Source organism: Bison bison, unplaced genomic scaffold, assembly GCF_000754665.1.
Source record: "Bison bison bison isolate TAMUID 2011002044 unplaced genomic scaffold, Bison_UMD1.0 scf7180017864105, whole genome shotgun sequence".
Lineage (NCBI taxonomy): Eukaryota > Metazoa > Chordata > Mammalia > Artiodactyla > Bovidae > Bison > Bison bison.
Window position 1 is genome coordinate 10,518,999 of NW_011494677.1, and position 14,720 is coordinate 10,533,718.

General features: G+C 42.6%; 1 protein-coding gene across 8 annotated transcripts in view; it reads right to left on the bottom strand.

Moving 5' to 3' along the window:
* Window positions 1-471: 471 nt before the first annotated feature.
* Window positions 472-14,720, bottom strand: part of DLC1 (DLC1 Rho GTPase activating protein) — a 445,122-nt gene continuing 430,873 nt past the window's right edge. For 5 of the 8 annotated variants that reach the window (XM_010838831.1, XM_010838830.1, XM_010838836.1 and 2 more), the window contains 9 exons: window positions 14,360-14,536; window positions 11,736-11,895; window positions 11,408-11,606; window positions 9,557-9,770; window positions 7,797-7,911; window positions 5,938-6,156; window positions 4,931-5,148; window positions 4,012-4,185; window positions 472-3,039 (listed from right to left, as the gene is read on the bottom strand). In XM_010838831.1, coding sequence (XP_010837133.1) covers window positions 2,919-3,039; window positions 4,012-4,185; window positions 4,931-5,148; window positions 5,938-6,156; window positions 7,797-7,911; window positions 9,557-9,770; window positions 11,408-11,606; window positions 11,736-11,895; window positions 14,360-14,536 — 1,597 coding nt within the window. In that variant the 3' untranslated portion in view covers window positions 472-2,918. Of the gene's footprint in view, window positions 3,040-4,011; window positions 4,186-4,930; window positions 5,149-5,937; window positions 6,157-7,796; window positions 7,912-9,556; window positions 9,887-11,407; window positions 11,607-11,735; window positions 11,896-14,359; window positions 14,537-14,720 lie in introns of those variants that run through there. The other 3 variants (XR_825167.1, XR_825168.1, XM_010838832.1) reach the window with 3 other exon arrangements.

Here is a 14,720-nt window from a genome sequence, read left to right on the forward strand (position 1 = left end):
GTCATGACTCCAGAGGCATTCAAACAACTGAACTTTTACTATTTCAGGCCTGAGACATTTTGATTTTTCATTTTATATGGCTCTGAGGAAACCAGGACTGGAGGCAGGGCCAAATAAAAAAGGCTTTGGGCTGTGTGTCTTTTTAAAAAAATTAACAAAACAAATTCTATTAAGGTTGGTTTTTCCCCTTTACTAGGCCCATAGTATTTGTGAAGAGCAAATTTTAAGATCTGTATCACATTGTATTGGAGAAATGAGACTGGCTGAATTTCGAGCACAAAGAACTCTCTAATTTAGAATCCAGAGCATCTCTGCAGAGCATCTATGTCTTCTTCAGTTTGAACTTTGAGATTTCACTAGATGTAACAAGTTCCAGTCCCTGCCATCTCAAAATGGGCACGGAAGAGCCATAGTGACAGAGAGCATTGTAGATTCGATCGATTTTCAAACAACAGACACAAATTCAATCAATTCCACTTGGCAAATAATAAATTTATTAGGTGCCTACAAGTACAAAACACTGAAAGCTGCTGTCGGGGATTATAAAGACATGTAGAAGAGCCCTGCTCTGAGAGAGCTTACAGTCTAGGCAATTAGTCACAATTAGTAAGTTGGGGCAATGTCACGGTAGGTGGCTTAAAGCAGACTTCTTGAAAATGTTCATATCCTTCACATTCTCCTCCGGTCAAATATGTAAGGAATCCTTTGAACAGGAAAGCAAACAGTGGGAAAGAGACCTTTTATGGAATGAATCCATGACCTTGGCTTTGCTTAGGGGCATCTTTCGGTTGCCGTTGCTTATTCTTGTAACTTTCTCAGCATCGTTTCCTCGTGACCTTTGTTTGGAGAGCATCTCTGTGCTTCCTGAACCTTCACCAGGGTTTCCTGTTTGTGAGTGAGTGGCTCAGTTGCAGTTTGGCCTTGGAATGATTTGCAGTCTGATTTTTTCCTGCAGCAAATCTGTATTTTCATTTCAATTGATGCTAGGATGGTAAGCCTTGCCATCTGTGGTTTGAAGGGTGGTAGAGAGATGCAATACAATGGAAAGCAGGCCAGACATTTCCCTTACTTTAAACATTTAATAGTGCACTTATTGATTATATTCTGTACAGATATAGAGCAAGTTATAAACCTCTTCTTTTATTTACTTTTTTTCACTTAGACTGTATTCATGTAAAGTGTATTTACATTAGCAAAAAACAAAAAACAAACCAAAAAGACTTGAGGTACAAAATCCAAAAGAATATCTGAGGTATAAATACAAGTATATTTTAAATAATAATTTTTATCATGCTTTATCTATGTTGGGAAGCACAGTGGACAGGTAGGTGTACATATTTCTTAATAGAATGGTATATACAACATACAATCTTACAAATCTGAAGGCCATTAAAATTGCATATACAAGTATATCTTCATGAGGAACACTAATATCCAAAATACTCAAATTAAACTCTCATCTGTCCCCTGCCCCTTAATTCTTCAAAGAACCTTTGAAATAACACTGACAATGGTAACTAAATTATAACAAAATTAAAATCCTTCTTACAACTCTCATTCATACATTATTCACTTTTGATCCATATAAAATAAATTTCACTAATACTGTCTTTTGAGCCAACCTTTACTATTACAGTAAAACCTGTATAAAGACCACCCTTCCAAAACCCTGCACAAGTGTATTTTTATTTGTTTTTACTGTGATTAGAACTTTCCATTACTACTAAAAATCTATCCCAAGGGCTTCAGAAAAGAGAAGAAAAAGAAATATAGGAAAAACAAAACAAACCCTCTTTGCTGATAAGGACAAATCCAATTAATAAACATATGCAGCTTTAAAAAAATGCTGCTAATAACCATAACAACAACAAGCAACTTTTTGGTTGGGTTACATTTGCACGGAGTTCCTTGGGACATAAGTTTCCTGTGTTCCCATACATAGTGCCTTTAAGAGTTTCTCCTAACACAGACATGCAAAGACTTTGCAGATACATAGAAAGTATTGATACTTGATTCAGAAGTAGATAGAGTGGTCAGTTTTCACATCTCAACTTAAAAACCAAACCAAACCAAACCAAAACTGCTTTGGTGCTAGCAAGGAAGAATTTCCATCCCTGAATTCACCTCTACTGGATAACAACAACTTTGCTCCTTGCAATCAGATTTAGAGACAAACTGCGTTCGAAAGGGGCTATCTGAGTAAATTACAACCACTTTTAAGGTAAAGAAGAGGTTGGTGGAAAAGGAATATGTCTACTAACTCAGAAAAGAAAAGAAAAAAAAAGACATGGGTGGGCTGTCCAACACCCCAAAATAAGCGGGTTCCCTTTCTGGACGATTCCATGGGTGGTCAGATATTCCCGGTTAAACTGGACCTGGTGCATCAAAATCCTTCTTGGAGGTGTCTCAGTGTGCCAGACACTGCGGCCCAACTTACACATCTCTGCCATTCAACCAGCAACAAACACACATACACACGCTCCTCTGTGCAAACCTTTCTTTGCTCTTCTCAGTGAGAAAACATGTCAAAGAGGACCAACTATTCCAGTGGATACACCCATCCCTCCACACACTGCAAAGAAAATGACATAGGTACATGTAACACAGACGCTGACATTGCAAGAAAATGAAGTCTCTTCATTATCTTCCCGAATGCAGTTATAGAGTTTTGCTTCTCAGAAGCAATTCAAATAAGAATACATTTTTTTTTTTTTTGCACAGTCATATATTCCAGTCAAGGTCCATAATACAGACCTTACACAAACAAGAAGCAGCTTTAAAAAGGTATCAAATCGCTATAGTCAGTTCCCACTCTCCAATTTGTAGTTTCGTTTCAGGATCAGACACTGAACCCAATCTTCCAAGAACTGGCAAGTGTTCTAGAAACAAACGCCCAGACAGTGGACACGCTTCAGGAATCACCTAGATTTGGTGTCTTTGGTTTCAGTGTTCTGATGACTGAAGGAGTCTCGGATCTTTACCACTTCGGCTGCACACAAATGTCCAAAAGATTTCGTGTACCACTCTGGCATGTGGCCCCTACGGCAGACAGAAAGGAAACGCAAACAAATTATTCAAGTTGGAAAACCCTGAATCAGCTGAAGGGATTTCTGAATACACTTCTATTTCTTGATGTGCAAATGTGCAAGTAAAGATCTTTCTTACTATTCCAAAGTAATCTCCTGGCACCTTCATCACACTTATGGAACCAGAAGTTTCTCAAGGAACAGCCTACTGAGTGCAAATATGGGATGAGACTGGGCTTCCCTGGTGGTTCAGACAGTAAAGAATCTGACTGCAATACAGGAGACCTGGGTTCGATCCCGGGGTTGGGAAGATCCCCAGCAGGAGGAAATGGCAACCCACTCCAGTATTTTTGCCTGGAGAATCTCACGGACAGAGGGAGGGTTAAGTCCATGGGGTCACAAAGAGTCAGACGTGACCGAACAACTAACCCACACAGACTGGGTGTAACTGTTCAGGAAACCTCCGGCATATAGAACAAAAACAAAAGTAGGGCAATGTAAAGACTTCAAACAAGAACTGATTTAGCAGGACAGCCACTTCGGAAAGTTTTCAGGGCTTGATTTTTTTTTCTTGTTTTTTTTGATAAGAAGTCACACTGATCTAAGACACAGAGCATAGGCCTAATTAATTACTAAAAGGGCATGTCATATTATTCAAATATCTTTGAATATAAAATAACACACATCGGCTTGCTGATTCAAACTCTCATTTCCTGTGGCTTTAAGCTCATGGTAGAACCACCATATCTGCATTGCTTTAATACCAAATTCTCTAAAGGGTGGAAATTAGTAAGTGGTATCCAGAAGACCCAGAAATGTGAAGGAGTTACTTTATAAACACTGCTCTTCATGGAGCATCCAAGATGCAAGGATGTATTCATTTAAGCCATTTTCTTTTTTGCATCAGACAAAAAGTCTGAATCTACTTTATGCCCCTCACTCACGATATCACAAAAAACAAAAAAAAATCAGCATCAGAACGTACCTTAAGTCTGCTCTGCACATGTAGGTGAGTTTGGATTTCCCTGACCCACAGGGTTCGATCAGATACCTGGCCAGGAGCACATTGACCCTCACTCCCACCACAGGGGCCCGGTCATGATCCACCGAGGTGAGTAAAAGGGCACAGGCTCCCTTGGGTAAATTAGTCCTCCATGTTCTGCAGAGACAAAACGAGACGGGGAGTAAATGGGAGGAGGTTCCTGAAAGCCAAGTTTAAAACGGGGCCTCACTCTTACAGGAGGGAGCTGAAAGGCAGGATAGGGGCCCCCTGGTGACCCAGCCTGGGCAGAAAGCATCCTTGTGCAAGAACTCACGAATGGCTCACTCTGTACAGAGCCCCTTCTGCAGTGTGTATACAGGCTCACACAGTCAGTTCTTTGAAAGAGAATCAAACTGAAGCAAATTTGAAAACCCTTTTTATGTTTCACAAATGTACTAGAACGTGGACGTCCAAATGAATGTTACTCTGTTGGAGAAGTTCTGGACTAATGATGTGACATTTCCTCAAAGATTGTTGAAATTCTTCCCTCAATAATGTCTTCAGAGAATGTAGGAACTACATATAAATCAGCTTCAACCACAGCCCACTTGGGACTCAAATGTTATTTCCTGGCTGATGCATTCACTAGCTATTTCTGAGAAAATCTATCCTAAAGGGGAAAAAATAGCTACCACTGAGCACATTTGATGGACTGTGCCTCTCTCTCTGAGCTCAGTTCTGAGACTTCAAACCATTTTCAGGGATGGACACACTGCTGGAATAAATGCAGATGTTATCTTTCTTATCTGGAAGGGTTCAATGCTTTTATGGAAGCGTATGTTCTATTTTAAGTAATTTTAATATAACGTTCAGTGACATATAAGCTCATTCTTGCCATAATAATCAATCCGGAAGCTCTCACCTCAAAACGACATAGTCCCGAGCAGGATGGGGTGCCATACTGTTTTGGACATACTGGTAAATTTCAGTCTGGCTGTCCAGGATTTCAATCACTTTTGAATCCAACAAGTCTACATCCCAGAGGTGCTGCTCTTTCAGGAGGCGCTTTAAGATTTCCTCGGGTGTTGCAGGGACTTCGATGGTTGCCCGCCAAAGCCTCAGAGGTGGTCCTTCACTCACCTGAGAAGAAAATAGACTTTTCAGTGCCGAGACAGTCCCTACGCATCTAGACTCTTAAGACAAACTGCTAGCCGGGTACATGGACCTAATGTTTATTTCTGACTTTAACAGGCTGCTGACCTCAAGCATATTCAAGATCAGAACAGAAAGCAGATAGGACTGCTGGCGTCACCTCTGATTTTATCTGTTTTCCTGGGACCCATATTAGGGTCAGTGCAATGAAAGTAAGATCCGTTTGCACGTCCAAGCCTGCATGGCCATCTGGACTGTGCTCAAGGTTTCTTTCTTCTCAAGGTGGTGGAGACAAGTCAACAAATACCTCCACGTGCATGGAAAGCCACACAGGACACCTCTGCCCTCAAGGGGCTTTCAAGTTACACCAAGCATCCCTGCCCCCAGCACTCCCTGCTTATTAGAAGGTGAGAAGAGTGACTGAGAACAGAGGAGAGCCTGAGGGGGTTCTAATCAAAGGATGGAAACAGCCAGCTCCTCATAAAACGCCCGGAGGCCCAAGACCATTAGTAAAACATTCCAGGAAACTCTTGCATGATTCTGTGGAGCCAAAGGATTTCACTAGGGAGTTTCCTCTGACATGAGTTCAATGAGCACCACCCCTCATTGAACTGGTTTCCACTCTTACCGCGGGGATATGAATCACCTATCTGCCCAGCTTTAGAGGGAAAGCGATGGGTGACAGGCCGCCCCTGTGTTGGCAAAAAGGTCTGGTCTCTAATGAATCCAAGTCCCAACCACCAGACTCGAATGGCCGAAAATGAGGATATGACTTACCTTCTTATAAGAGAGCTCGGCCTGCTCAGATGTGGAGTAACTGACCCAGCCTTTGAACTTCTCCTTGACCTCTTTAAACAGGCTGTCCACACAGTCTTGGAGGAAGTGTTGGTAGTCGGCTGAGTCATCATTACAAAGGCGTCCTAACGCTTCGAGGGTAAGGGGCTTTAGCTCCTGTTCGGTGTAGGAATTTCGACATCGGCTCATTTCCTCAGGAACCTGGGAGGGACACGAGAGACAAAAAGGATGTCTGCTGCCCGTCGGTGGAGGTGCAGGATCCTCCAGGCTGCGAAAGCAGTCTAATCCCCAGGCTTCCACCAGGTGAAGGGTGTCCCTGCTGACTCCATGAGGTATCACGAGGACACAAGCAGAGCACCTTCATAAAGGTACCTAAGCTTATTCTTGTGCGAGGTCCTCCTCTTTAGGAAGAAGTTAGAGTAGAAGACAAAGTAACCAAACAAGGCGTACACTGACGAGGACACAGAATTTTTTTTTTGAAACTGAAGTATAGCTAATTGTTTTATATACTCCATTTAAACTTATGATAAAATATTGGCTATATTCCCTGTGTTGTACAATGTATCTTGTGGTTTAACCCCTCAAACCACTATTTTGTTCTCTATACCCATGAGTCTGTTTCTGTTTCACTGTATTCATTGTTTTATTTTTTAGGTTCTACATATAAGGACATACAGGTGCATGCAGTACTTGTTTTTCCCTGTGCGGCTTATTACACTAAGCATAACGCCCTCCAGGTCCATCCACGGTGTTGCAAATGGCAAAACTTGAAATTTCATTCTTTTTTTTAAATGGCGGAGTAGTATTTCATTTTATAGACACACACACAGACACACCCCACATATTCTTTAGTTCTTTATCCTTCCATCTCATGGACACTTAGGTTTAGTGTTTTGTTTTGTTTTTTCTTTGGATATACACCTAGGAGTGGAATTGCTGGATTATAAGGTAGTTCTTGGAGGAGGCAATGGCACCCCACTCTAGTACTCTTGCTTGGAAAATCCCATGGACGGAGGAGCCTGTTAGGCTGCAATCCATGGGGTCGCTAAGAGTCGGACATGACTGAGCGACTTCACTTTCACTTTTCACTTTCATGCATTGGAGAAGGCAATGGCAACCCACTCCAGTGTTCTTGCCTGGAGAATCCCAGGGACAGGGGAGCCTGGTGGGCTGCCGTCTATGGGGTAGCACAGAGTCGGACACGACTGAAGCGCCTTAGCAGTAGCAGCAGCAAGGTAGTTCTATTTTTAATTTTTTGAGGAAAGGCCATACTGTTTCCCATAGTGGTTGTACCTCAGATACAGAATTTACTTCAGATAATTTGTAGCTTTTGTTTTCTAAATAAAGGGGTATGAAAGTTGGCAATTTCATGAAACATATTAACTCTACTGAGCTTATATATTATAAAATATAAAAATAAGACATTCTCAGACTACATATATAATTTCCAGCTTGGAAAAGATCTTTTGGTTATGATGTGAAAAGTATGGAGCCAAAGATTCTGCCCTATTTATATTATCCTCAACAAATAACAATGGAGAAGGCAATGGCATCCCACTCCAGTACTCTTGCCTGGAAAATCCCACAGACAGAGGAGCCTGGTAGGCTGCAGTCCATGGGGTCGCTAAGAGTCGGACACGACTGAGCAACTTCATTTTCACTTTTCACTTTCATGCACTGGAGAAGGAAATGGCAACCTACTCCAGTGTTCTTGCCTGGAGAATCCCAGGGACGGGGGAGCCTGGTGGGCTGCCATCTATGGGGTTACACAGAGTCGGACACGTCTGAAGCGACTTAGCAGCAGCAGCATCAACAAATAACAAAACTTTCCATCTCCCTACCTGGAAAAGCTTCTTGCACTCAGCAATCATGTGGGCTAGCCCTTGAGTGGCAGCGAGATTCTCATTCAGATCTTTTTGATCTGGTTTGCCCAAACTCTGTTTTCTTTGCATTACCCTAGAGAGAGAAATGAGAGAGAGGCAAGATTCAAATGTTTATATATTTTTAATCAATGTGTTATTCTAGGAAACCTAAAGGAGAGAAAAAGGCTATTTCACTGGAGCTTATTTGACATTAAGTAGTTGAAGAGTTTTACTTTGGTCACTAAAATTTCTCAGTTGTATCAACACACAAAAAACATGAAAGAGACAGTCTGTGATGAAATCCAGGCTATTTAAAACCATCATGTTAGGGACTTCCCTTGTGGTCCAGTGATTACATATCTAATCTCCCAAAGCAGGGGGCATGGGTTCGACTCCTGGTCGAGGTAACTAAGATTCCCCCATACCACGCAGCCCATAAAAATAAAACCACCATGTTAAATAGGTTGCTATTGAAACAGAGAAGCTTTTAAGGTCTATAAATGTGGGGTAGGAAGAAGGAAAGGCAGCTTTGACTGGTGGGTGGGTGGGAAGCACTCATCATTGGGGTAAATAGGACCATTCTTTCCAGTTTAAAATTAAACAGGAGCCCCTCCTGTTGGTGAGAGAAGTCTATTGTTTCCTAGAGGTTTTGTCTTAATCTTATCTGATCTCTTTCTACTGCTCCCCTTTAGTTCTCTATCCCATTAAAGCAGGAATGCTCTAGTCAATGGTTAGAACTAGTTAATTAAGCATTGTATGTCTTTTGGAAGCAAAGCTAACTTCACCTAACACAACTAGGCCCCACCCTACCAGCTGAGAACTATCTGTCAAGTTCCTTTAGAGTTGAGGAAAAGGATCAGCAGGATGAATTTGGTAGAAAGGAGTTAATGACGCCTTTCCTACTTCATATAAAATATTCGTGTAAGTAAGAAGTTCCTCTGCCATTTTTTGTGTTTTCCCCATCCATCAGACAGAAGCAAGTTAGTTCCTTAATGGACCTGCCTCGCAGTCCCACCTCATGTATAAAACAGATACTAACAGCAGCTTCACCTCCTTCAATTGTTAGGAGGATTAAAGTTGATAATGAAACCCAGGGTGTAGCCCCTTGCTGGGGACAGAATACGGTGCTGAGCAAACATCAGCCTTAGTTATTTTCCAGATTCCTCGACTTCCACAGTCACTTCACCTTCTCTACATCTAAGGAGAAACTCTGCAACATTGGCTCAGCAGGGTTCTTAACTTCGAGGCTGAACACCATCCTTCCTTATTTCACATCCAGCTCCTTTCAACCTCTGGCACAGGCCAGCAGCTCGGTTCTACTGAAGAAGCCAAGCCAGACTGGTTTTATTTACGCAGAAGCCAGGACTGTTTTTGAGGTCAGTAAACCCTCATGATTCTTTGTGGGTACAAAGTACGATGACCATGTTACCGAGGGCACTGACAAAGGGTCAGGGGAAACCCTTGCCGCGGCAAAGCAGGAATGCAAATGTTTCTCAAAAGCGGGTTAAAACCACATTGTCTAGGAGGCCACACCCCCAGAGCTGAGTAGGAAGGATGGGAGAAGCACAGGAGAGGAACGTGAGCTGCGAAAGAAGGAGGTCAAACTCCGTTTTGCTGGATTCAGGTATTAAAACAACAAAAAAACAGGCGGACAGCCCTGTTAGGACAGGGAGGCTGCCGCTGTCCGAACAACGGGGCGTGTGCATCGTCACCGCGCCCGCAGCTCACTGGCCCCGTACCTGGGGGAGGAGTTCTCTCTCTTCAGAGTGTTGAGGTGGAAGAGAGAAGGCGCCAAGCACACGGCCAGGTTGGTGGGGGTCATCTGGTTCTCCTTGACGGCTGCGGTGACATCGCTCAGGAAGTAAAGGAGCGTCTGTAGGACCTCCCGGTTCTCGTCGGGCAGGAGCATGATGGCCGCCTTGATCGCCTGGAGACGCTGGTCCTTGGGCACGTCTGCACGACACCAGCACTTCCCCCGTCAACCCAGTGATTTTCCATGTACTTTCGCAAGGAAACGTCCCGAAAGCAAACATCGGCACCAAAGACCTCAGCCCAGCACTGAACAAGCACTTGCAGAAAGTGTACTTGAGGTTAATATGGAAGAGATTAGGGATTGCCACCAACGTCACTACCCTCAAGCATTTCCTGCCTGTGGAGGAACTGAGAATTTTAAACACCCACCATGCCAATATACTCCTAAATCCACCCAGAGTTCAACTCCAGATGATGTCTGCTGTTTTCTTTTAGTTTACAGAAATTTGGTTCTTTCTTTTCTAAGTACTTTTTTCCAAAACTCCTAGTTTAGCATTCTCAATTACTGAACATTATAGGCTTATACTTTTGTTCAGTTTCAAGAAATTTATTACAGACACATACAAAAGTACAAAAACTGAGATTTCTTCACTTTGACTACAAAGTGTTCAGCATCTCCGAGGACTTTCCTAATTTTAACCGATCTGCTCATTCTTTAAATGAGGAAAGGAAGCTGCGAAAATCTTCAATTTAAACAACAGATGTTTTTTATGTAGTAATTTAAGCTTTGGAAAGCCTACTGAGAGGCTGGTAGTAAAAATACATGCTTGAGAAATAAACCCATAAAAATATAAATAATTTAACAATGTAATACAATGTATATATATGTAGAAACTAATAAAACAGGTAGAAAATGCTAAACACAACTTTCAGGTCTCCTATACTAGGCAAAATTTTTCTTTTGAAAGGCATGTGGTGGAAAATTCAAGTCACTCAAACGCAGCTCCATAGGACAAACCGATTATACAGCTCCATGGTTACAATACATAACAAATACCTTGGTGGGGGAAATGTGACCTGTGTTTTCATAAAATCTGAAAGGATGAAACAAATAATGAAATAATCCAGACCAGCTCCATGTCTCATAAAATCAAGTCCCATGCGCCAATTCTAAAGACAATTCTAGCTCTGAGAGAAGCTGCTTTTAAATTACATTGCTGTAATACCACACCGAGCCAAGAAAAACACAAGGCTGTAAAAGCTATAATCCTGATCTTGATCATTAATTTAGACAACTGTTTGCTTTAAGCTTTACTTAAAAGTGAGATGGGCATGGGGATTGTTTTCCCAACTATTTCTGGCAGAAGCTGAGATGCATAACAGAAAGATTATTTATTCATTTTACAGCAAGATAAAACACATGGACACCTGTGAAATTTTAAACACAACAGGCTTTGCTAGAGAGAAGTGAAGCAACGGAAATACCTATAGACAAGACAGAGAGAGAGAGAGATCTTGGAATCTGCTCTTTTAAGTATGTTAGATTAACACTGTTCTTGAATGAAAAAAAAAATGAGTTCCTGGATTTGAATGTAAAAATGTACAATTGCTTAGTAATTGGAGAATGATGACAAAGGAGTTTTTCCTGCACTGCTCAACAGATGTACACAAATCTGTTTTGCAAACAAGAAAGCAAAAAAGAAACAAAACAAAAACTGATGACCTGTCTCTAAGAGGTCACGATGTGGGTCCAAAAGAATGGCATCAAAGGAGCTACAGGTTTTGGCTGACCCCACTTTCCCCCACCGCCAACCAAGTCAAGGTCAAAGAATACTCACATTGGTATATCTGCAGAAAGGTTTCTGAGAGTTTGTTTGTCATCAGTGGCTCAGGCAGATCTCGAAAATACTGCTTCAACATGTCTGCCACGTCATAAGCAGACTGTCCCTCATAGTTGACACAGTCTATGGTGCTTTCATTCATCTGGCGCAGAGCCTGAATCCGGGATTTGACACCCGATTTTCTGAAGAGTCCAACCTTTGTTGGAAAAACAAAACAAAGTGTAAAGTGTCAAGAGGAAAGCAACATTTTCACTGCAGAACTAGAAGATGATGCATGCACCTGAGCTCCCATGATTACGTGGGACCTGCAGACGTCAGCTCTCACCTGATCCAAACAATGGTTGCGGAGGTAGCGCATGGCCTGCTGGATGCTCTGGGGGAGGGGCTGTCCTGTGCGCTGCACGTTGACTGTCAGAGGGACTCCGAATACATTCCGGTCCTTGTAGTCTGGAACCTTGATCCTTTTCATGAACTTGGGCACAGCCCTATCGAAAAAATATTGCGGTCGGAAGGGATACATTTACTCACCTTCTGCACATTTTGTCCATCTCTGCAGGTAAACCATGTGGGTTCTAGATCTGTGCTAATAAGTTGGCGATTTCAATTTAAACAAAATTACAAATTCAGTCCCTCAGTCGTATCAGCCACACTTTAAGCGCTAGATAGCCATTTGTGCCTGGTAGCTACTACTGGTCTGTGCAAATATGGACCATTCCTACCACTACAGAAAAGCCCACTGGACAGTGCTGTTCTAGATTTTCTAACCTTTGGGGCCATGAGGCCCAATAGCATCTCCTCAGCTGGGGAGTCTCCCTCCACTGTTAGCTCTGAGAATGGGGTCTGTCTTCTTAAGGGAGAAGATGGGCTTCCTTCCAAAACGGCGGCACAGGAAGGAACGAGAGGAGAAAGCTACAGTCAAGACCCTAAGTAGGCACTGCAGGATAGAGCTGAGAAACACGTTCCCATTTGTCCTGAAAATGGATGAGAATCATTTCTAAGCTCTTGATGAGATCCCAAAGTATTTAGGGTAAAAAAAAGATCAGGATGGAAAAAAACCCAGCAAATGCATGATGTTGGTCCCACATAATGAGAACCAACTCCAGAGCTCAATGTTGGGGGGAAAGGCAAGCTAATGACCTGAAGTTCAAATAAATTCTCCTGCTGATGACCCGAGAGAACACAACATCTTTAGCTTTCTAAAGGAAGACAGAGGAGAACAATGAGGGTTTTGTGAGCCCACCCCAGGCTCCCTGGAGTCCTGACACCGGGTCCAGCCTGAGCAGCGTGTGCAACAGCAGGAAACCGCTGTCATGTACTTAATGCTGTCAAGCAGAAATTCCAGCTCTACAAATGACCTCTCTGAATGGGACAAGAAAGGGCAAAGCTGAACAGGAAAAGAACTTTGTGTAGAATTTCTCCTTATTCCGTGGATCCCACAGTATGAGGCTTTAACGTTTGGTTTTGACTCACTGGAAAAAACTGACCAGAACTCAAGAAATATTCTGGACTTTCAGATTCTTGAGGGTTTGGTGGTGAGGGGGGGTGGTGGGCCACTCAGAACTGAGAATGTGAAATATGCAGTTTTAAATAGCCAGCAGGGAAACTCTGGCTCAAAGCATAGAGGAACATTGCGGAAGGCAGACTGCCTTGACTTTAGAGTGCTAAACCCACAGCCACCGTGTGTTACTGTTTATAGCTCAGGGAAAGGTAAAACTGAAGCGCAGGGCCAAATCCGTATTTCCATACAGTGAAGTATATGGATCGTGGCTGTAAGTATGCATAATACTCGCTTTGTCGGGGGAGAAAAGCCCAGCGGCGGAATGTACAAGGAACACATTACGATCTCCACCGAGAATCTGAAGCATGTGGGGGATAAACCAGTCAATACTTATTTCTGTCATTCAGAACAAACAACTTCTGTATTTAGCAGGGCTCACATAATAACAGCCTTTGAACAGGAGATGCTTTGATGCCGAAGTTAACCTCACTATGAGTCCCAAGGAGGGGAGGAGCTGGGGAGAGAAGTTACGTTGCTGCGCTGATTCTGGTTTTGCTACCAAGTGCTACTCATGAAATGGACCGAGTCTCCATTTTATCAAGAACTAAAATTGTGCAAGTGGATAATGAACACTTAAGATTAGTGAAAAGACTGAAGGATACCCAGCTGATACTGCAAAATGCGCTGGGATGTCAATGTAGAGACATTTATCTGCTTTGCACTCAGTAGAAAAAAATATGCACATAATGGCTCCTGTCCATGACCTATTCAGCCCAGCAGTCTATGTCTCACAGTATACACACCAAGGGCCGTGCTTTCAAAAGTGCAGACAGTTCAATACATTTTATTTTTGTACATTATTTTTGTTTATAATATATTAGAGTGGTATATTCCTTTATTATTCACTGCTCAAGAATCTTTGTTGGAAAAAACATAACCTAAACTCTTTAGCCCAGGTAGATTTTTGTGATATTGCAGATACCTATATCAATCAAAAATGATTTCTAAAAAATGTGCATGAAGAGGGTTACAAAGCCAAGCGCTGTACATTAAGCATTTCAAAGTTGCTCTCATAACATCCTATGATCTAAAATTTTCTTCCCTTCCTTCCAAAATATGATCTGATTCTGCACACGTATTTGCCTGTGGTGGGCTATTCCTACCACTGGGAAGGAAGAGCCCGGACAATGTGGTGGAAGAGTAAAGAAGTCTCACCCTATCGACTGGCAGTTTATCATGCCTAGCGCTGAAAACTCAACCAACCCTGATGGAAATTCTCTAAAGCTATGCCAGCTTAAGCCGTATTGTGCGTGGACTCAAGAATGCAGATACTTACAGCGTCAGGACGATGAACTAAAGATACAGGATCCACCTGTTACACCCTCAGTGCTGGGACAGCGCTGGCTGAAAATGTTTTCAAATATGGTTCACTGGGCAGTTTAAATCCTTACCAGCTAAAGCCATGCTTATTAGAAGGCGTGTATTTCTCCAGCAGGGCGGTTAACTTCAAGAGGGAGTACTTCTGCAGCAGGTTCATCTGGGCCACTGACTGGCAGTTAATCTGCAGTGACATGGAGTTTAGGCTTGGCCGATGAGAGCTCTGGAAGCTGTGCCATCTCAGCCTGTGCCTGCGAGAGAAGGGGGAGGAATGTTAGTACGAAAGCTTTTTAATGGGTTGAGGCACAGTCAGCAGTGGGTCACTCACTGGCCTCTAATCTTAGGAACTGAGAAGATTCAATTTCCATTCCAGTTTGTTTTTATTTAAAATTTACTCCTTTAACCACTTTTAGTATACAGTTAAGTTCCCTTGTG